This window comes from Trachypithecus francoisi, unplaced genomic scaffold (assembly GCF_009764315.1).
Source record: "Trachypithecus francoisi isolate TF-2019V2 unplaced genomic scaffold, Tfra_2.0 Lachesis_group16, whole genome shotgun sequence".
NCBI lineage: Eukaryota > Metazoa > Chordata > Mammalia > Primates > Cercopithecidae > Trachypithecus > Trachypithecus francoisi.
The window spans coordinates 6,434,938-6,458,644 of NW_022681461.1; the positions used below are offsets into that span (position 1 = coordinate 6,434,938).

The following is a 23,707-nucleotide window of genomic DNA, read 5'->3' on the forward strand; positions in this document are numbered from 1 at the left end:
GAAATGGTTTGGACACATGAAGTATTTAAGTGGATATGTCCAACAGGCAGGGGGCTGTTTGGGTTTGAGGCAGAGATCTGGAAATCATTGGTGGTAGTATAGGTGGTAAAAGTTGTGGATGAGAATGAGATCTCCTGGGAAGAGCTTTTATTGAGAGAGGAAGAAGGCTGAGAAATTACCAGGGGTAGATGGAAAGGCGGGAAAAAGAGGGACCCAGCAGGCAGTGAATGGAGGAATCCAAGGAGGGAGTGTCCAGGATGGATGTCTCTGATCTTCTGAGGCAGTACATTGAATAGATACTGAGTGTTGTCCACTGGCTATAGGACAGTCTTAGAATGTCATTAGTAACTGGAACAAGAATGGTCTTGGTGGTTTGGAGGTGAATGGGTGTGGGTGGCATGGATTTACTCTACTCCTCTCAGAAGCTGGTCTATAAAGGAGGTGAGCTGGAGGGCCTTAGCAAGGCCTAAGGAAGGCTTCTGATGGGTGAGACCTGAGGTTGGAGAGATAGTAGATTGAGGAGATCTAGAAATAAATGATCTCTAGGCAGGTTTTTAGGAAGGAAGAGGAATCGAGAGTGGGTAATCAAAGTCATTACATTCTACTTGTAGTAGCTCAGGATGACCTTGGGAAGTACTCAGTTTAACTTGCTGTTTTATATTTTTATTGATGTTTCTTTTCTTTTTTTTTCCAGATAAAATTCACCAGATACAGTTTGCACATTAAACTCATTTCCAGACTACAAACACTGACACAGCTGTTATTTTTTTCACAAAGTGTTCTGGCAAGAACATTTTGAATTTGTCCTGTCCTTTCAAGTCCCTCCCCATCCCCAACCCCTAAATGTTCAGACAGGTACAGATAGTGAAATACTGCCTGTGCAAAAGCCCGTTCCACGAGCCTGCTCTTCTGGGAGAGCTTCAGGTGGCAGCTATGTATATGTGCCCCTTCCTGGCCTTTTCAGACTTGATCTTGAATAATTCTGATGAATTCCTTTGTTTATGAATAAGACTTAGTGTACTTCAGCAAATTTGTATATTTTAAAAGGGGTCAAGGAGTGAACCTCTGGGGGATTTTACATATCAGAATGGAAGAGAGAGATTTTGGGGTATAGTACATTTTTATTGTTTTTATTTGTTTGTTTGTTTGTTTGTTTGTTTTTTGAGACAGCCTCACTCTTGTCACCCAGGCTGGAGTGCAATGGCACAATCTTGGCTCACTGCAACCTCTGCCTCCCGGGTTTAAGCGATTTTCTTGCCTCAGCCTCCTGAGTAGCTTGGATTACAGGCACCTGCCATCCTGCCTGGCTAATTTTTGTATTTTTGTAGAGATGGGGTTTCATCATGTTGGCCAGGCTGGTCTTGAACTCCTGACCTCAGGTGATCCTCCCACCTCAGCCTCCCAAAATGCTGGGGTTACAGGCGTGAGCCACAGCGCCGGCCGACAGTACCTTTTTAAAATACACTTTCTGTTATATATTAACATTGGCCAGCCTTGCTTCACATTCCCGTAGTCAGAAATAAAATTAATAGAAAGAGTTCTGCTTTTCAGAATAACTAATAAAACTGGTCACTTTTTGAACTGGTTATGAGAATGAAATCTGTATGTCATAATTTACAAAAATTATTTAAAATAATACTCCGTTTCTGGACTCAAGCAAGTTGAGCTTTTAGTTGTGTGACTGGCTGACACCTTTCCAGGCGTGCTTGTGAGCCGGTTCTCAGGGCATCTTGCCTCTGAAGTGGAAGAGCCTGATTGTTTTCCAGCTCCCGTTCATAATGTTAGGGCTCCTCACTAAATGACAGCTCACGGGCCAATGGCACAGCAACTACTTGGACAGTTTCTTTCTTGTTTGAGCAGATGTCCTTCTTTGAATGAGACAGTCTCATTCCAAGCACTGAAGTAGCCCACAAAGGGTCATAAATTTCACAATTATGTGTAAGTCACTTCAATTTGAACTTTGTATGAACCAAACATCTTGTGAAAGACTTCTGGCTCTAAGATTAAGAAATCATAGAACTGTGATTCTGTTAATTCAACAAAAAAAGGTTTATGAAAGTAATTCAATAATATGGGAAGGTTTAAAGACATTGCACATACATGTGATGGAACACTATACAGTAATTATATAATATTTTTGAAGAATAATGGTGGAAATGCTTATATTTTGTTAAAGGTAAAAGAGATACAAAAGTCTGTATATGATCTCCCATTTAAAGCATAAATTTACAGAAAAAAATTTAAAATGAATTACACAGTGAGGTAATGATTTTATTAAGGAAGCATAAAATTTTTCTTTCCATTTCAGCTAATCTTCCAGTACCAACAATTGCAGCAATAGATGGACTCGCTTTAGGTGGTGGTCTTGAACTGGCTTTAGCTTGTGATATACGAGTAGCAGGTGAGGATTAATCTTGTTAAAAACATAATTTAAAGAAATGAAGTTTGTGTGTACTCTTCAGGTAATTTTAAATATTTTATTCTGCTTCCTGTTGTTGAGTAGAATATTTTCAACAAGTCGCTTGTTGGACCTGATGGTGTTTTCAAAATTCCCACCTGAAAAAAGTCTTCTGTTGTTTCTTGCCAGGATTTGGGTCAGATAGAACTGAGCTTGAATCTTAGGTCTTTGAACCAGGCGCATGGCTCACACCTCTCTAATCCCAGCACTTTGGGAGGCTGAGGTGGGAAGATCACTTGAGCCTGGGAGTTTGAGGCTGCAGTGAGCCATGATTGTGCCATTGCACTCTAGCTTGGGTGACAAAGGGAGACCCTGTTTAAAAAAAAAAATAAAAGATTTAAAAAAGAAAGAAAGAAAGGAAAAGAATCTGAGGTCCTCCCCCTTTTAGGCCAGTATCTGCCTCTTTAGAGGAAATGGGGGAAATGACTGTTGCTGTTGTGAAGATGAAGCCATTAATCTATGGATGTTAGTCCAAGCACTAAATCACCATTAGCTACAGTAATCGTAACTTCAATCTCTTTGGAGTCCACTTTCTTCCTGAATGGTTTTCTGAGGATCTTATGAGGTGAGTAGAAGAAGAGTGAAAAGAATTAGTGCTAAACACTTACTGTGTGCAGTCCAGGCACCCAGTGTTATTCTAGCGCCTGACATGTATTCACTCACTCCATCTGCATGACAGCCCTCACAGCGGGTACTTTGGGGCACTGGAGGAAACTGGAGAAAAGAGAGGGGAAGTAACAAGCCCCAAAGAAGTGACTGAACTGAGATTTGAACCCAGACTGTTTGGCCACAGCCTACACCCTTGTTACTACATGAGAGCAACGTAGGCTGATCTCCCATATTTATCGTTGTCGTCACTATATTCCTGTATAGAGACTCAGCTCTGCCTGTGTCCTCGGGCTCTGAGACTGAGAACTGGGCACAGCAGACAGCAGAGTTGTCACTGTTCTTCTCTTGCTTTCCATTATCGTTTCTGATGTGGCTGCATGTTAAAAGCAGAGCTGCCAAGGCAGAAGGATTGATTGAGGCCAGAAGCTCAAGAGTAGCCTGGGCAGCATAAGGAGACCTCATCTTTACCAAAGCTTTTTTAAATTTTTAGAAAAATGTAGTGTCAACATGATTCAGTTTCTTGGGATTTCTGGTTGCTAGTCCATGTGTATTTTTTTCCTCCTTTTCACTTCATTTTAGGATTCTGTTTTCTTGTAATGAAATCATTGGATTTTAAATTGAAAAGCTAAGGTACATGTAATCCATTTCTGAAAGAATATAGGTTTTGGAAATTAGAATATGGGAAGTAGTCTAAGTATATTTGTATATGCAAACAAAAAAGTTATTAAGATATTTTAAAGTAGCCATGAAAACAGACATAGAAAGAGGAACCCTGTCCACCTGTCATAATAGTGAAACTATTTGTCAGAAGGTAACTGAAGACTGGGTCTTGAAAAGTTGCCATATCTGATATGACCTATTAAACTCTTTGGTCTGGGAGACTATATTCAGGCAACTGAAGAATTTGGACTTGTCAGATACTGACAAGTCTGCTGATCCTGAATAATTAATGGATCTAAGCCTCCAAATATGCCTTGGCAATATCGGGTCTAATAATGGAGTTACAGCCCTGTTCTTATGAATCAAAAATTAATTCACTACCAAGCAGTTTTTAACAGAAAATATTGTGTGACTCTCCTAATGCATGTCATTTAGAGTGCTTACTTATTTCCGTAACAATGCCTTTTAAAGTGATTTTTAAAGAATTTGTGGTATCAATTTAATTAGTAAACAGTATTTTTAGTGTATCTTAATTTTTTCAGGTAGTCATATTTGAATGTGATGATATGGATGATACTTAATTTTCTTTCTTTCATTTTAGCTTCCTCTGCAAAAATGGGCCTGGTTGAAACAAAACTGGCAATTATTCCTGGTGGAGGTATGAGTAGTTCACGCCCATTTCTCAAATCCTTGATTTGTTTTTAGAAACAGGGCAATAAGGCAAAATCATGTTAATTTGGAAAGGCAGTGTTTTGGGTAAAGAGACAATGGTATATTGTTTGCATCCCTAGCAAAGTCCCCATTCAAGTTACAGGCATGCCTAAGAGAGTTTCCCCACCGCAATGAAACAAATACTGCGACGGAGAAAGCCACACACATGTTTTGGTTTTGCAGTGCGTGTAAAAGTTATGTGTACACTATCTGCAGTCTGTTAAGCATGCAGTGCCATTATGTCTAAAAACACAATGTACATATCTCCATTTGAAAATCCTTTATTGCTAAATATTCTAATGGTCACCTGGGCCTTCAAGGAATCATGGTCTTTTTGCTGGTGGGGGGTTTTGCCTTGACGTTGAGGCTGCTGACTGATGAGAGTGGCAGTTGCTGCAGAGTGGAGGTGCTGTGGCAATTTCCAAGGACAGCAGGGCAATTTGCCACATCAGTTGACTCTTCCTTTCACATGAGATTTCTCTGTAGCATGCGCAGCTGTTTGATAGCATTTTATCCATAATCCTTTCAAAATTGGAATCAGTCCTCAAACCCTGCCACTGCTTTATCAACGAAGTTTATGTCGTACTCTAAATCCTTTGTTGTCATTTCTGCAGTGTTCACAGCATCTTTATCAGGAGTAGATTCCATCTCAAGGAACTGTTTTCTTTATTCATCCGTGTATTAATCTGTTCTCATGCAACTAATAAAGGCATATGTGAGATTGGGTAATTTATAAAGGAAAGAGGTTTCATGGACTCACGCTTCTACATGGCTGGGGAGGCCTCACAGTCATGACAGAAGGGAAAGGAAGAGCAAAGGCATGTCTTATGTGGAGGCAGGCGAGAGAGAATGAAAGCCAAGCAAAAGAGGAAACCCCTTTAAAAAAAAACCCATGCGATTTCCTGAGACTTATTCACTACCATGAGAATGGTATGGGGGAAACCGCCTCCATGATTCAATGATCTGTCACCATTTCCCTCCCATAACATGTGGGAATTATGGGAGCTACAATTCAAGATGAGATTTGGGTGGGGAGATAGCCAAGCCAGATCAATCCACAAGAAGCAGCTCCCCATCCGTTCCAGTTTTATCATGAGACTACAGCAATTCAGTCGCGTCTTCAGGTTACGCTTCTAATTCCATTTCTCTTGCTGTTTCCACCACATCTGTAGTGACTTCCTCCACTGAAATCTTGAATCCCTCCAAGTCATCCATGAAGACTGGAATCGTCTTCTTCCAAACTCCTATTAATGTTGATATTCTGGCCTCTTCCCACGAATCATGGATGTTCTTAAATGAATCTAGAATGACAGATCCTGTCCACAAGGTTTTTAATTTAATTTGCCCAGATTCATAAGAGGAATCACTGTCTATGGCAGCTATAGCCTTATGAGATGTGGGTTTTGTTTTGTTTTGTTTTGTTTTGTTTTGTTTGTTTGAGACAGAGTCTCGCCCTGTCACCAGGTTGGAGTGCAGTGGTGTGATCTCGGCTCACTGCAACCCCTGCCTCTCGGATTCAAGAGATTCTCCTGCCTCAGCCTCCTGAGTAGCTGGGACTACAGGTGCACACCACCATGCCCAGCTAATTTTTGTATTTTTAGTAGAGACGGGGTTTCACCATGTTGGCCAGGTTGGTCTTGATCTCTTGACCTTGTGATCTGCCTGCCTCAACCTCCCAAAGTGCTGGGATTACAGACGTGAGCCACCGCGCCCAGCCTGAAATGTGTTTCTTAAATAATAAGACTTGAAAGTAAACTGATCCATGGGCTGTGGAATGGCTGTTACGTTATCAGGTATGAAAACAACATTCATCTCCTTGTCTATCTCTGTCAGAGGTCTTGGGTAACCAGGACGTTGTGACTGAGCAGTAATATTTTGAAAGAACTCTTTCTTTTTGAGCAGTAGATCTCAGCAGTGGGCTTTAATATTCAGTAAACTATGCTGGAAACCAGATGTACTGTCATCCAGGTTTTATTGTTCCATTTATACAGCATAAGCAGAGTTAACTTAGCATAGTTCTTAAGGGCTCTAGAAGTTTGGGAATTATAAGTGAGCAGTGGCTTTAACTAAAAGCCACCAGCTGCATTAGTCCCTAAAAAGAGAGTCAGTCTGTCCTTCAAAGTTTTGAAGCCAGGCATTGACTTCTCTGCTGTAGCTATGAGAGTCCTGGATAACATCTTCTTCTAATAGTAAGCTGTTTTGTCTACACTGAAGATCTGTTATTCAGTGTAGCCACCTTCATCGGTGATCTTAGCTAGATCTTCCGGATAATTTGCTGCAGCTTCTACATCAGCACGTACTGCTTCACCTTGTACTTTCCTGTTATGGGAGATGGCTTCTTTCCCTAATCGTCATGAACTAGCCTCTGCTAGCTTCCAGCTTTGCTTCTGCAGCTTCCTCACCTCTCTCAGACTTAACTCTAGAATTGAAGAGAGTTAGAGTTATAGTTAAAGAGAGTTAGGGCTTTGCTCTGGATTCGGCTTTGGCTTAAGGGAATGTTGTGGCTAGTTTGATCTTCTTTACGGACCACTAAAACTTTCTGCATATCAGCAATAAAGCTATTTTGCTTTCTTATTATTCCTGTGTTCACTGGAGTAGCACTTCTAATTACCTTCAAGAAATGTTGCTTTGCATTGGCAGCTAAGCTAACTGATGCAAGAGGCCTAGCTTTTGGCTGATCTTAGCTTTTGACATACCTTCCTCACTAAGCTTAATCATTTCTAGTTTTGATTTTGATTCCATGTGAATCTTTGCTCCACTTGAACACTGCAGAAGCCACTGAAGGGTTATTCACTGGCCTAATTTCAATACTGTTGTGTCTCAGGGAATAGAGAGACCAAAGGAAAGGGAGAGAGATGGGGCAATAGCCGGTTGGTTGAGCAGTCAGAATACATGCATTTATTGGTTAAGTTTGCCATCTTATGTGGGCATGTTCATGTTGCCCCAAAATAATTACAATAGTAACATCAAAAATTAATGATCACAGGTTACCATAAGAGATACAATAACAAAAAGGTTTGAGATAGTGTGAAAATTACCAAAATATGGCACAGAGACGTGAAGTAAGCATGTGCTGTTGGAAAAATGGTGCCAATAGACTTGCTTGGTGTAGGGTTACCATTAATTTGTAAAAATGCAGTATCTGTGAAGTACAACAAAGGGAAGCACAACAAAATGAGGTATGCCTATATGCCCTATTTTTAGCCTATGTAGACAGTGAAGATGATGGTTCTTAAGTTTTAAATTACTGTGCTAATTATATTTTTGTCGCCGTTTGGATCTATTTTCTTAAAGAATTACACAAACATTTTCAAGCTTTTATGCGTGCATTTAAATGTGTGTGGCCTCACCAACAGCTTCATGCAGACAGTGAAACCCCAAGTGGAAGAAGAAGAGAGAGGTGCCTGGGTGCGGTGGCTCACGCCTATAATCCTAGCACTTTGGGAGGCTGAGGCAGGTGGATCACTTGAGGTCAGGAGTTTGGCCAAAATGGTGAAACCCTGTCTCTACTAAAAATACAAAAATTAGCCAGGCGTGGTGGTGAGTGCCTATAATCACAGCTACCGGGGAGACTGAGGCAGGAAAATTGCTTGAACCCAGAAGGCGGAAGTTGCAGTGACCCGAGATCGCACCACTGCACTCCAGCAGCCTTGGTGACAGAGCGAGACTCCATCTCCAAAAAAAAAAAAAAGTGTTCCCAGGCTTTGTACCACCTTTCTTGTGTTTCTCTGCAGTGAGACAAAAGTTGGGGTTAGTAGCCTGAACTTTGAACTGAAGAGGTGTTGTTTCTTCTATTCCTATGAAAAAAACCAGATGAGCTTCTGTTCTTGAAAGAGCCATTTAAGAAAACATCTTTCCAAAATTGATAATGAAATCTTGCATCACCCAATAAATCTGAAATTTTTGGTCTTTTGATTCAGAGAATTTGGAGGCATTCCCATTTTGTGAAGTCATTCCTTCAAAAAGTATACTTCATTTAAGGATATGCATGTTATAGTAACCTTCTTTGGAACTTTTTTTTTTGACACGGAGTCTCACTCTCTCCAGGCTGGACTGCAATGGCACAATCTTGGCTGTTGGTACCTTTTATGTATGCTAAATGATGCTTAGAGTATGAATGAAACAACAGTAACAATGTAAATATTAAAGTCAATGTTGAACATGGCAGACATGTTTGCATATGAATTGGTTAGAATTGTGTGGTTAACCTTATCATTATAAGAGTGTTTATTCTGATTATGGTATATAGGTACAAATTTAAAACATAGGTTACAGTGAAATTGAAGACTGCCCAGATCAATGTGTAAGACTCCCCATGTTTCCTACTTTGGTAATTCATGAAAATGTTATTCTTTTAGGCCAAAAAATTTAATATATACTTATTCTGTTATGCCTGCCTTTTTCACTGTGATTAATAAAAAAACACTAGAAGGATTTATCAGACAGTGGATCAACTTAAAAAGAATTTCCAGATAACTAATATGTGAAATAAAGCAAAATTTAGCAAAAGGGTGATGTGACATGTTTCTGAAATTCTTTTGAGAAGTAAGCATTTATTGGTAATGAGGATGTAACTAACCCTAGAAGATAGAAAGATAGTAGCTATAGTGGGTTGGATGGCATGCGCCCCCCCACCCCACCCCCACAACAAACACCAAGAGATGTCAACCTAGAAGGAAAAGGGTCTTGCACATGTAATTAAGGATCTCAAGATGAGATCATCCTAAATTATCTGAGAGAGGCTTAAATCCAAAGACAGGGGGTCCTTCTAAGAAAAAGAGAGACACAGAAGAGGAGAAAGTGATGTGAAGACAGAAACCGAGTGCGATAATACATCTACAGGCCAAGGAATGCCAAGGGTTGTTGGCAGCCATGGGAAGCCAAGGGAGAGAGGCATGGAACAGATTTTCCCTCAGAGCCTCTCGAAGGAACCACACTGCAAACACCTTGATGTTGGGTTTCTGGCCTCCAAAACTGAGAGAGTATCAATTTCAGTTGTTCAAAGGTACCAGGTTTGTGGTAATTTGTTATAGCAATGAATACAGCGACTTTTTGGTGATGTTTACATAATTTTGGGGGACAGATGGGGGTTAGTAGGTGGCAGAAATTTGGGGTGGGAGCAAGATGAACTTGGTAATTTGGATATTTACTGTGTCTTAATTATGAAAAGTTTTGTGTTACAACTACCAGAAGATAGAGAGCAGTGTTTGGTTTGATTAGATGAAAAAAGATAGATTATGCTATAACAACCTCTTCCGTCTTGTCTTGTAAACTCATTGTGCCATACCGTATGAGGTCTAGAAACTGGAATTTTTTCCCAATATACTTAAGTTCTTTAGGGTCCTCTTCAATAGTGGGTGCATTAATTAGAACGTACTTTTTATAGATTTGATTGAATTTGGACTACATATTCTGATGAATAGAATTATTTTTCTAGTTTCTATTAAATAAATTTGTTGTAAAAGTCAGAATGCTTTGACATTTTCCCATGTACTTACAAAGCATGATTGTCTTTCTCTTTTCTTTTTTCTTTTTTTTTTCTGGAGATGGGGTCTTGCTTGGTCACCCAGGCTAAAGGACAGTGATGTAATGATAGCTCACTGCAGCCTCACACTCTTGGGCTTGAGATCCTCCCACCTCAGCCTCTGCGGTAGCTGGGACTACAGGTGCACAGCACTGCACTTGGCTAATTTTCTTCTCTTTTTTGTAGAGACAGGGTCTGTGTTGCCCAGGCTGGCCTTGAACTTCAGGCCTCAAGCAATCCTCCTACCTTGGCCTCCCAAAGTGCTGGGATTACAGGCATGAACCACTGCCCCTGACCTTGTTTTTCCTAAGTGAGTTTGAGGAATATATTTTCGTTCTTCTTTTAATACAATGAAGCTTTCAAGTTCATAGCTCATAAAATGTTACGTAGCATTGAATTGTTTAATGAAAATGAAAATGAGATTCATTTTCATTATTAATAAAAATTTCAATAGTATTCACATTTAGATAAGAGATGCACAGAATTTTTGGTCTACTTTTAAATTAATATTACAGTTCTTAAAGTGCCTTAGGTGAAGCCTGTTCTTTTGAAATAGCAGAGTTTTTTTTTTAAATAACGCTTTTGTGTTTATTACCTAAAGGAGCTATTCTGAAATTTTAATGCAGAAAAATCCTCTTCTGCTCCATCCACAGAAGATTTTTTATCCATAGATATTTTTGCCATCTCCTTTCTTCTCTTTCCTTTGTTATAGATGATAGGAAAAGACTGCTTTTTTCAAAAATTGTGTTTTTAAATTGGTGAATTTTGCCATGCTTAAAGTGATCTCTGAGATATCCTCCTTTTGGGTATAAACGTTTATGGTAACTATTATAAAGAGCTTTCTATACTAGACACAGTAGACTACTTAATTTTTTTCTCCCTTCTTGGTAGATCTCTTTTGGTTAAAAGAAAATGCGTCACTTGCCTCCTATCATAGAGGCTTGTATGAGCAGCCAGGGGTACAATCACCAGGGAAGGCCTTTGCCAGCGAGCCTTGCTCCCCATTAGCTGCCTCCGCGCTCCCTCTTCCAGCGAGCCTTGCTCCGCCATTAGCTGCCGCCGCTCTTCTTCCAGCGAGTCTTGCTCTGCCGTTAGCTGCCTCCGCTCTCCCTCTTTTCCAGATGAGCAGATGCTGACAGCCAAAAAATAGACAGAAAATAAGCGCGGATAATTCAAATATGGGAAAAATATTGTGGGAAAAATAGATGCTTAATTTTTCTTCTTAATATTATGGAGAAAGTAAATATCTTTGGGTAAAATACATGATTTGTAGCCACTCTAGAAAACAGATGTTTAAAATCTGACAGATAATCTTCCTGTAAGTTATTACAGCTCCATGATTTCATACCGGGCAGCATTTGTACATTAATCCAAATGAAATTGTATCTCCTTATGTGAATTTCCTGTACACTCGATAAAGAGAATTAACATGATGCTATTGATTGTCATATCATCACTTCTGGCCTTTTCTGATAGTACTTTACAGCAAAACAATTTATCAAAAAATAGTATTTTGTTTTGTTTTGCTTTCTTTACCTGAGCTTGGACCTGCATAGCAATATGTTGATTTTTAAGGTATGTTTTATAAATTTTAAAAATGCTATTTTAAAATAATTACTTTGAAGAGATGGTAATATTTCTAATGAGCATATTAAGGGACCACTGCTATCATGTAGTTTTTAAATTAGAAGGCTCAATTTTAGTTTTTATTAGAATATTGTTTAGTATCAAATGACTATTAAAAGTATATAGTGCAATAAAAAGAAAGACGTGAAGGAATGTAGAAACATTAAAATCGAACTTCCTTCAGTAGTTGTTATATCAGATGTAATTAAAAGATGAGATGTAATTTGACTATCAAGTACTTGAACCAGTGCTTTTATTTGTAGTATATATGTGTATATATGTTTTTGATTACAAATGTTAAACACAAAGTGAAACACTATTGTTTTGAAGCACTGGCCAATTTAAAAATAATTTAAATGGTTACCCCAGAACCTTGTCATGATTTTATTGGGGATTTTTGTACACTATATAGCCCTAGTTTCGTCTCCAACATTCTCAACTTTAAGAAAGCATTTGCATTTCCTATCCTCTCCCAACTGGGAGAATATGCAAATGTTATAAAATAAAATTCTCTTTTAGAAATAGATCCTAAAACAGTACTTTCCTGTAATACATTTACAAGGATGAAATACAAGTTCAGAGGATTAAGATCCTTTTATTTGACAGTATCTCTTTAAATTTACAGAGAAAATAGTGGCAGATTTTCTAATTCCTGGTCTTTGTTCTTACCTCTTCTACTGGAGATTTTGAGGTCTGTGTCAGGAAACCTTATTATTACTAAGGTAATTTGTTAAGGCTTTTTGCTTGGGTGTACACCACTGGGATTGAGATGCTTTGTATTTCCACTGCTCTGTGAATTCATTTTTTGTTTCCCCCAGCTTCTGGGGGGAGATATATTCAAACTAGGAAGTTTAAATGGCAGTAAAACACACATTTTTATACCCTTTACAAAGATCTATTCCTTCCATTTTCTTTCTCCTTCCATTCCCCAAATCCTTCTTTCTCATAGAAAAATTTCAAAATATAAATGAGCATTAAATATTTCAGCATACATTTTCTAAGAATCAAGAATGGTCTCTTACATAACCAACACTATTATCACACCCAAGAATATTAACAGGAATTTAGTAAGTAATATCATTTAATATATGATTCATAATTGGATTTCTCCAGTTGTCTGTAGCTGTCTTTTTGTATTTTGTTTTTGCAGTTCAGGATTAATTTTTCATTTGGTTAAATTTGTAATTTTTTCAAATCTAAAAGAGTACCTCATTCTTGTTTTTTGTTTTCTATGACACTAATTTAACTTTTCATTTTGCAGTAATTGCAGATTTACAGAATAGTTACAGAGATAGTATAAATCATTCTTATTACTTGCTTCCTCAAATATTAATGTATTGTAGAACTGTACCACAATTATCAAAAGTAGACAGTTAATACTGCTACGTTATTACTAACTAATCTGTAGACCTTCTTCAAATGCTGACACTTTTCTTACGAGTGTCCTTTTTCTGATTCAAGACTGTTTAGGACTCCATGTTGCATTTAGTTGCTGCGTCTCCTTTGTCTCTTGTATTTCATCAAAGTATAAATTTATATTTAGTCAACTTGACAATTTAGAAGAGTGCCAGTCTGTACTTTTATGGAATGTCTTTATTTTTGAGTTTGCCTAATGTTTCCTCATGAATAAATTAAGATTATTCATTTTTGGCAATAATTCCACAGAAGTGATGCTGGGTTCTTCTCAGGGCATCCTATTGGGTTTGCATGATGTCTATGTGTCTCATGATTGGTGGTGCTAACTTTTCTTTTAACCTGAAACATCTTACCAATTTTTTTTAAGGGATTAAGTATTTTATTTTTCTAACTGACAAGTAAAAATTCTGTGTATAGTGTTTTCACATGTATCTACACACACACATTGTGAAGTGATTAAATTAAGCTAATTAGCATGTATTACGTCATATACTCATTTGTGTGTGTGTGTATATATGAGGTGAGAACACATAAGATCTACTCTCAGCAGTGTTCTGGTATATAATGTGTTATCATTGCCTGTGGTCACCATGACATACAGTAGATCTTTTGAACTTACTCCTCATCTCGAAATTTTGTGTACTTTGGCTGAGATCTCCTCAATACAGGCAATTGTCTTACTGAGGCTTGCTCATTCTAGATTTAACTTAATATTTCCTCATGGTTAGGCTTAGGTTAAGACATTTTGCCAAGAACATTACATTGTCAATACTGCATGTTTCATGTTGTGTTTATTATATGATTCCCAGTGTTAGGTCATCCCACTTTGGGTGATAATATCTTTGATCATTTGGTTGGGGTAGTGACAAATGTGGGCATAGTTTTAGGATTATCTTAGAAACTTTTCAGGAAAAGAAGCTATAGTAATTACCGTTGGCCGACTATTTCCAAATTTAAAAAGAAAGGAAGAAGGAAAATTAGAGCACAGAGGTTTCATGGAACCAGAAAAAGAGACCGACTCCAGCTTTGTGTTTTTTTCCCCTCCCTGCGTGAGGGGTCTGGGGGCGTTACTGTTCATCCTTGTTGGCTATGTTCAGCAGTAAGGCAGTCTTTGGCACGTTTTGCTGGAATTTGATTTTACATCCTGTGAGTGTGTGTAGTCCTGAACACAGCAGTGATTTTGAAAGGCTTTGTTTATAACCTTTGTTGAGATCCTTTTAGAAGTTCCATCAGAATCTGAGCTTATTCTTTTAAATATCCTCAGCAGTGACTCATTTTTATGAGGGTAAATTTGATTTTCATAAATATCAAAAGATCATTCTGTGCCAAATATGATTAATAAGGTCATACTATTTCAGGAAGAACAAAAGCATAACAAAAGTAAGAACAATTCTTTTTTTAAAGAGGCTTATATAATGTTGACATTTTACCGACGTGAAGAAAGAACAGCATAGTTGGGTTTAGTGTAGCACTTCCCCAGGTGACTTCCTGAAAGCTGGCACTCATTCAGCCCTCTGAGGTCTAGTGTATTTATTAACATATGAGTATTATCAACATACCTTGCGTATACACAAGCACACACTACAAAGTCTCATCTTTTTATACATTAAAGTGTAATTCAGTGATTAGTTCTTTTTGTGTAATTAGGGTGGTTTGGAAGTTATTTGCCGACTTTGTACTGTGTACAGGCCGTTCTGTTAGTTGCTGTGGAGTAAACAGGTTTATGTAGAACTCAGTAATGCTCCCCTGGAATTGATCATCTAAAATCTGTTAGGAGAGATGAAACGTGTACAAACATCATAACTGCCCTTTATGATACTGTTGTTGTAGTCAGACAGGGATAAAGCAGTATAAAGCTGGGAGTCATGAGTTCAGAAAAACAATGTGGCTTCTGTCAGCCATCACCAAGATTTAATAGATGACGAGTCCTACAAGGTGGGTCCCTGGCTACTTCTCTGACCTCAGCTCCTACCACTGCTCCGCTTGCTCGCATACCGTTTTCTAGGCATATTTACTCACTTGCCTTAGCAGACCTTTTTTGAGTCATGCACTGGTGTAGACACTGGGGATATAGCCTGAACAAGCAGAGGAAGATTCCTGCCACCAAGCAGTTACCTTCTAGCACAAGGACAGTAGATGTGGCAAATTATAAATTGTGTATTACGGCAGAAGTGGAAGGCGCTATAGAAAAAAAAATAGGGGAAGGGGTGCAAGGAGAGTGTGGGTTTGTAGTTTAAAACCAAGAGGTCAGAGCAAACCCCATTTAGAAGGTAACATTGAAATAAAGACTTAAGGGAGTTGAGGAAACTAATCATACAGATATGAGGAAGAGCATTCAGTCAAAAGTATCAACTAGTAAAGAGGCCTTAGATGGGAGTGTGCTTGGAATATTCACCACATCACCACAACCATAGCGGAGAGGAGGAGGAGGAGAGTGATAGGAGATACTGTCAGAAGCAATAGGGGAGTCAGATCTAGAGGTCTTATAGCCACTGTCAGGACTTTAACTTTTACCCTGAGTGAGAAGGGGGCTCACCGTAGGTTTTTCAGCAGAGGTGTGACGTGCTCTGGCATGCTCTTAGATATTTGAAGGTTCATCGTCATCACTGTGTTAGGAGCAGACAATAGTAGGGCCAGGTTAGAAGCAAGAAGCCTACTCCTGCCAGGAGCCTGTTGCTGTAGTTGAAGTGAAGGGTGTTAGGGGCCTTGACTGGGACGGGAATGGTGAAAGTGGTGGGGTGTGGTGTAGATTCTGGTATCTTTTGAAGATGGAGCCAAGAGAATCTCTCGACAGACTAGAAGGGGAGCATAAAAGAAACGGATGTAAAGAATGACTCCAAGGATTCTGGCTGCAGTAACTGAAAAGAGAGGTTGCCTTGTACTGAGACGTGGAAAGCTATTCAAAAAGCAAGTTGGGAAGTGACAATCAAGAATATTGTTTTGGACATGTTTGCTTCAAAATGATCATTAAATATCAAGTACACCTTTAAGTAAACTGTTACACAGATGCGGAGTTTTTGAGAGCAGCCTGGGCTGAAAATAAAAAACTGTGGGATTCATTTTTTTCCTGCCATCCAGTGGCCTGTTCTAAAGACATCCTGAAACACAGAAATGGACATTGGTACAGACAGAGGGAACTCCGGGAGAGTAACTCCAACGAACAAAAATCTTAGGATTAAAAAATAAAATTGCCAAAATAAAAAAACAAACTGGTTGGACTGAATTGCAGAATAAAGATGAACAAAAGAGAGAGTGAGTGAATCTGAAGATAGAGCAATAGAAATTATTATTCAGTCTGAACCACAGAGAAAAAATCATTGTGTGAAATAAGTGAGCTGAACCGCAGGAACCTGGGGGATAAAACTGAAAGGTTTAGCGTTTGTGTCTCGAGTGTTCCAGAAGGAGAGAAGGTGTGTTTCAGGGGAAAAAAAAAAACGAAGAAATAATGGTTGAAAACTTTCCTAATTTGGTGAAAGATATAAGGATTTAAGAAGCTAAGTGAACCTAAACAAGCCTGGAGAAATCCATGATCAGACACGTCGTAAATAAACTGCCTAAAATTCAAGACTTTTTAAAAAATCCTGAAAGAGGAAAATGCACAGGCAATTCAATGGGGAAAGTGTGGTCTAGGAAACATTGTACTTCCATGTGCAAAAAAGTAATAAAAAAGAACCTTGATGTAATCCTCACAATTTGTGCAGAAATTAGCTCAAAATAAATCATAAATGTAAGACTAAGTTTTTGAAGCTCCTCTGTCTTGTTCTCCAGAGTGTAAGACTAAGGGTCCTGGCCCACTGGTAAGTCCTCAGTGTGTATATTTGAATGCGTGAATCACTGCTCCTGGAGAAAAAAGAATGAGATTAACTTCAAAGGATAGTTATACAGAATAGATTGGAGAATTAATACTATAAGAATATGTTATTTACTTTAACTGCCTTTTTTTCATTAAAATTAGCTTTATTGCTTTATGTGTTCAAATTATGTAAGTAATGAAATCTAATTAATTGGTGACTTTGATTATGAGTATTTTAATTTCCTCCTTATAACCTCAAATTTATGTCAGTGTTTACTGCTCTCATTTTTAAAAATCGCTAATAACTTGCTCTCTTAAAAAAACAGGTTATTCATTTTATGAGTGGCAGGTTACTTTCTTATTATTCAGCTGTAATCAAGGTGGTCTTATTTACATTTTAATATTCTATAGTGTTTATTTTATGTATCAAGTTAAATAAATAGTCTCCAGAATCACTTTAAGCAGTCTAGAAAGCAGATGTTCAAAGACCTACCTTTTTCTCAGAGTCATTAAATATGTAGAAAGTTAATCAAGGAAGGTAATTAGTTCTGCCTATAAATTAAGAAGAGTGGCAGTTCATTTCCCTTATCTTTTAAAAATAAAACTGACTTCACTTTTTACAAATCATCCAGTTTGGTGACTGCATTTTTGAATCTCTGGTGCCTGTAATGTGAAAAACAGGGTGTGAACTGTTTGGACTTACCATCAGAGGGATATTTCAGTGTGTACCTGTCCGCATGCCATCCGACAAACTTAAATGTCAAGTCTAATGATAACAAGAACTCTAATTTGGAATAATAGAATTAAGATTACATTCCTTTCACTTATGCAAACTAAACACATCAGCTCAGCAGTAACATTTATGGTTAAACATCTGATGACTAGCCATGTCTACCTGTGGAGTCGAGTAAGTAGCTCATGGTATGTGCTTTGGAGTGAGGTCCCTCAGCTTGTGACAGAGTTTAGATATTTGTTCCCACCGAATGTCATGTTAATTGTAACCTGCGGTATTGGAGGAGGGGCCTGGTGGGAAGTGACTGGACCGTTGGGGCAGATTTCCCATGAACAGCTTGGCACCATCCCCTTGGTGATGAGTGGGTTCACAGGCGATCTGGTTGTTGCAAACTGTGTGGCACTTCCCTCTACTTGCTCTCTTGCTCCTGCTCTCACCGAATGAGATGTCTGCTCCCCCTTTGCCTTCTGCCACGATTGTAAGCTTCTTGAGGCCTTCACCAGAAGCAGATGCTGATACAACATTTCCTGTACAGCCTGCAGAACTGTGAGCCAATTAAACCTCTTTTCTTTAGAAATTACTTACTCTCAGGTATTTCTTTATAGCAACACAAATAGCTGAATGCTGTTGGAATCTCATTTATATCACTGAACTGTTATTTCTTTAGACAAGTTACTTCTCTGTATTATTTATCTCAGTTTATTTTGTACAATAAAGATAATAATAATGCCTATATCATAGGTTGTTGTGAGAATTGACTAGGATAATACACGTAAAGTGCCTATGTCATTACCTGGCACATTATAAGGAGTAACACTTTGTTTTTGTTGTTACTTAATGGTTGTTTGGGATAATTTTTCTTCATTTTTAATATCTTTAACAGCTTTATTAAGTTATAATTGATGTACAATAAACTAACATATTTTAGCTTATAGTTTGACAAGTTTTGGCATATATACACCCGTGAAATCACAACCAAGATAATGAACAGTATCTATTACTTTTAAAAGTTTTTTCATGCCACCACTGAACTACTCTCTGTCACTGTAGATTAGCTTTTGTTTTTCAGAATTTGACATAAATGTGATTATCCCTTGTGGAATCTTTTCTTTGCATGGGCTCTTTTCCCGAGCATACTTATTTTGATATTCATCCAAGTTAGGTTGGGCAGACTCAGGGCTCATGTCAGTTGTTTCAACAGTTACTGTCCTTTGTTGCCTCATGTCCAGTGTCTTGAAAACTGTTTTTTGAGTTTTTCAGGCAGGAAGGTAAATCCAGTCTTTGCTACCTTATCTTGACTGGAAGAGGAAGGGCTATGATTCATTAAATTAATAAATACACCATTCTGCAGTTCCTTTATTTTTGTGAAACGACTGACCACTTAATCAGAAAAGTTGTTTTACTGTATATCCAGACTTGCTATATTTCCATTCATTGAAATCTCACCAAACTACTTCCAAGAGTTGTTACCCACAAAGGTGAAATCAGACTAAACAGTGACGATCTTAAAAGGCATTTGGCATGAGTAGTTTAAAGGACCACTGTTCCTTTGAAATCGACTTGCTGGTTTTTATAGTTACTTGTCACTCAGAAGTGAGCACCATCTGTCAAGACTGTGGAAGAGATGGAAAAAAAAAGTCCTCAGTGTTCAGGTTTCTTATCTTTCCTATGTATATAAAATTGACTTTTATAAAATAATCTTTTTGCCACTTGTAAGATTACACTGTGAAACTACAATGTGTTTTTATATTTGTGTGTGTTGCTTTCCTCATTATCTTTTCATTTTGAAGTGGGACTTTGTGAATATATTGCTGGACCCTGTGGTCGCCAGGCATGGCACCCTTGTGTGGCAGCACTGTTGTGTGATCTTACTGCATGCAGCATGTTGCCAGCGCTCTCTGGTTTTCTTTTCCTACAGTTCCTTCCCCTTGGCCTTCTGTCTTCTGCTGTCTCTTTCCTGACACCTCATCATTAAAACTCACCTGCTGCCTCTGCGATGCCTCCTCCAGTGGGGAAACCTTGAGCACCTTACTCTCAGAGCCTGTGTCCCCTTGGGGAATCTTTCATACCAAGCCGTGTTCATCTCAATTAACGAGAAAGGAAAGGCATTACTTCCAAGTTTAACTCCCAGGGCATTCAAAGACAAAAGTAATATTGCTATTTTTTTAAAAAAGCAATATTTCCTTTTTTTAAAAAAGGAAAAAATATAAACACTAACAATGTCTGAATAATAGTTGGAAATAATCTTGGGGAATTTCAAAGTTTCATCTTTTAGTAATTGAGGATTTCTTTTTTTTTTTTTTTGAGACGGAGTCTTGCTCTGTCGCCCAGGCTGGAGTGCAGTGGCCGGATCTCAGCTTACTGCAAGCTCCGCCTCCTGGGTTTACGCCATTCTCCTGCCTCAGCCTCTCGAGTAGCTGGGACTACAGGCGCCCACCACTTCGCCCAGCTAGTTTTTTGTATTTTTTAGTAGAGACGGGGTTTCACCGTATTAGCCAGGATGGTCTCGATCTCCTGACCTCGTGATCCGCCCGTCTCGGCCTCCCAAAGTGCTGGGATTACAGGCTTGAGCCACCGCGCCCGGCCTAATTGAGGATTTCTTAAAAGTAGTTGTCTGTGTTGTCTCATGGCACTTGATTTTGATTCAAACAATAGGGAAAACAGCCCCAATAAGTAATAATTGTTAATGATTTGATGCCTGTCATTTAAAATTTTTTAAATTCATACACTGATATATTCATACATACATATGTAGATTTTTTCCCTATATATCATACATTCTCTTCTGCAGCTTGCTATTTTAATGTTATATTTTAGATATCTTTGCTTTTCGCTTACAACTCTTATGAAAAAACTTACGTTTTGCCATAAAAACTTCTCCTGGCTTTTAGTTTGAGATATACTTCATGTTAAGGAACTCTCTTGACGTGTTGATAATGCTACATTTTTTGATACTGGAATTATTTAGATAGATTTTCCATTGTTGAAAGAGTCTAGCTTTTCTGGAATGAACTGTACATGGTAGTGGTATATAATTCTTTTCATACTAAATTGTAATTCTGGATTCTGTATGCCTCAATTGGAATGGTATTTTATGCATCCATTTTTATAGATGAGATTATTAGCCCTTAACATCTTAAAAGGTATTTGGAAAACTTAGTATTAATTTTTAGAGATAGGGTCTTACTCTGTCATCCAGTCTGGAGTGCAGTAGCATGATCATAGCTCACTGTAACCTCGAACTCCTGGGCTCAACTGATCTTCCCACTGCGACAGTCCAAGTAGCTGGGACTACAGGCATGCCCTACCACACCTGGCTGGTTTTTTAAAAAAAATTTTGTGGAGATGAGTGTCTTGCTATATTGCCCAGGCTGGTCTCAAGCTCCTGGCTCCAACGATTTTCCCACCTCAGCTTCCCGAAGTGCTGGCATTACAGGTGTTGTATAATACATTTCTTCCAAGAGGCGATTTATCCCATTTTCACATTCTTTACTTGAGGAAGAAAACCACATGGCAAACATATTTTGGAAACCCAGTGTCTTCCAGACTTGTTTCTTGTCCTGTATGTTCTATAAGCTATTGTTCTTGAGTCTTGCCAGTGTATAAAGTGACAGGTTTTGTTTCCATGGTGCTATGTTGTAGGTTCAGTGTTTATGTTTTTCTGTGCATGTAACATAAAGATCCTTTTTTAAAAAAAGTTTCGTGTTTCATTGCTTGTGTTTTTCTTTAGATGTGGCACTGCAAAGTGAGTCAGTAGCCTTTGTTGAGTTACTAAAAAATAATGATCTGTTACAGTGTTTGGTTCTCATTTGTTATTGTTTGGAAAGAGTCCAAAATAATTTTATTAAAGTCACATTACTCTGTAGATAGGCATAGGCCATATTTCTGAGAATTCATGTTAATAACAATTTTATATATTGCAATACTCTTTTTTTTTTTTGAGACAGGGTCTCACTCTGTCATCTGCTATCTCAGCTCACTGCAACCTCCGCCTCTGGGGTTCAGTGGATTCTTGTGCTTCACCTTCTCAAGTAGCTGGGATTACAGGTGTCCGCCGCCACTCTCGGCTAATTTTTTTGCATTTTTAGTAGCAATAGGGTTTCACCATGTTGGCCAGACTGGTTTCAGACTCCTGGTCTCAAGTGATCCACCTGCTTCGGCCTTCCAATCAGACTCCTGGTCTCAGGTGATCCACCTGCTTCGGCCTTCCGAAGTGCTGAGATTGTAGGCATGAGCCACTGTACCCGACCTGTTTCTAATTTTTTTTCTTTTTCAAATTTTGTAATACAGGTAACATTATGTACCCCATTAACTTATGGGATACATAAAGGAAATTTGTATTTGGTATTGGCTCTGGTTATTATTTTTGTCCTTCCATGGACAATTACTTAAAACCTTTAATGCATGAAGCTGTATTTTAGAAAGCTATTTTGGTACTAATCTCAAAGGATAGATTGCTATATCTTTCCCCACACTAATGAAACTAGGTCACTGGCATTCGGCACATCTCCATGAAGTGAGTTTTAATGTTCAGATGTGCTGTCTAGAAATGGTAATGCATTGTCAGCACGACCACTTTTCATTTCATCAACATAATTTCCACTGCCCTGGAATCAATTTATTCCTTGACCTGTTAATAATTACACTTGGTCACAGGCATTTCGGTGGCAGAGAAGGCCTCTGGAAATGGCCGTAGTCATCCTTTTGGGTGATAAGTAATGGGATTTCCGTTTGGCTTGGAGGTTTGGCCTGTTGAAGTGGTTGATGTTTTATGAAGACAGAGGAAGAAACTTTTACCTGATGCCATGTTAGGATTCGCTCTGTTAAGTGGTTGAGAGCACTCATTTAATTTTCTAACCATACTTTTGCATTACATTTCTTTATGGCCAACTTTAAACATGCCTAGGGAGGTTCCTCATTCTATTCCCAGCCGGAAGCAAGTGTTTGAAAAATGAGAAATAACCATAGAGCTCCTGTAAGATTAATTTTTTACAGGTTCAAGAATACCTAATATTTAAAACGAGCTACTTCAAAATCAGTCATGTATCACATCAGTGTTTCAAAGAGAGATTGAGAAAATATGAGCTATTACAAAACCACTAACCTTACCTGTTGCTCCGTGGTGATTTGGGGCCTTGGAGCAGAACTGCCTGGATCTGAATCTTTGCTCTGTGGCCTTTTGGGAAAATGACTTGCCTTTCTGTGTTTCTGTCCTAATCCCTAAGTGCAAGAGTAGTCGTGCATATTTTATAGCGGCATTAGGAGGATGACAGGAAGGAGTGCATGGAGAAGGCTTTGAAAGGGTTCTGATAGATCACCACCCAGTGTGTGTTGTACTAGTCATCATTGTTACTGTAGCTTAATGTGGTTTCGTGTTTATAGATGTCCTTTTTTCTCTTTTGCTATCCCAGCTGCTTCCTTGCCTGATTGTTACTCTTTTCTGTGTGGTTAGGAGCAACTAGTTCAGTTTAATTTCCCTTAGAGAACAAGTTTTAGATATAACATCATTTTGAACTACTAAGGAAGTTTAATTCTCCTAGGATTGTTCATATAGCCTTCTTTAGCAAAATTGACCAGGAACCTTAGGTAAAGCTTGGTTAGCCAGGGTTATGGATTTGGGGCCTTTTCTGTGCTTTAATTTTATATGTTTGTTTAGTAGATGTTTATCTTCCTTATCTGAAGTTCACTTTCATCTTGTTGTTGTTAACCTACATAAAGATTTATTTAATGTGGATTAAGTCCTCTGTTATTTGGAAATATAAAATTGAGTTGCCAATCTGATATTTACTTTCTCAATCTTTATACACTTGAGTTTGCAGTTATACATTTTTTGCTAATTATTCATAAGGCTTACAACTACTACTGGTAATTCAACAGAAAATAAATACTGTACTGTAAAATCCTAAAAGATTTGGGTTTTTTATTTAAGTGTATTAAGAACACATCCTTAGGTATTGAAATAAGAACCTTATAACATCCTGTCTTCTTTTAGTTTGCAGTTTCACCTCTTTGCTTATGCTGATGAGGTCATTGATGTGTCATCGTAATACTCTGAGTGCCAGGAGGGAAGGAACTGGTTCATTTGGTTGACTGTTGTATCAACAATATCTAGCCCATTGCCCATTAAATGATAGGTGCTTAGTAAATATTTGTTAAATGAAATAAAATTATTTTCTC

The 23,707-nt window shown here is 38.3% G+C and overlaps 1 protein-coding gene across 7 annotated transcripts in view; it reads left to right on the forward strand.

The window, feature by feature from the left end:
* Positions 1 to 23,707, forward strand: part of AUH (AU RNA binding methylglutaconyl-CoA hydratase) — a 145,452-nt gene that overhangs the window by 67,610 nt on the left and 54,135 nt on the right. For 5 of the 7 annotated variants that reach the window (XM_033236809.1, XM_033236803.1, XM_033236801.1 and 2 more), the window contains 2 exons: positions 2,309 to 2,401; positions 4,329 to 4,385. The exons of 1 other annotated variant lie outside the window; for it this stretch is intronic. In XM_033236809.1, coding sequence (XP_033092700.1) covers positions 2,309 to 2,401; positions 4,329 to 4,385 — 150 coding nt within the window. Of the gene's footprint in view, positions 1 to 2,308; positions 2,402 to 4,328; positions 4,386 to 5,610; positions 5,811 to 23,707 lie in introns of those variants that run through there. One more of the 7 variants, XM_033236807.1, reaches the window with a different exon arrangement.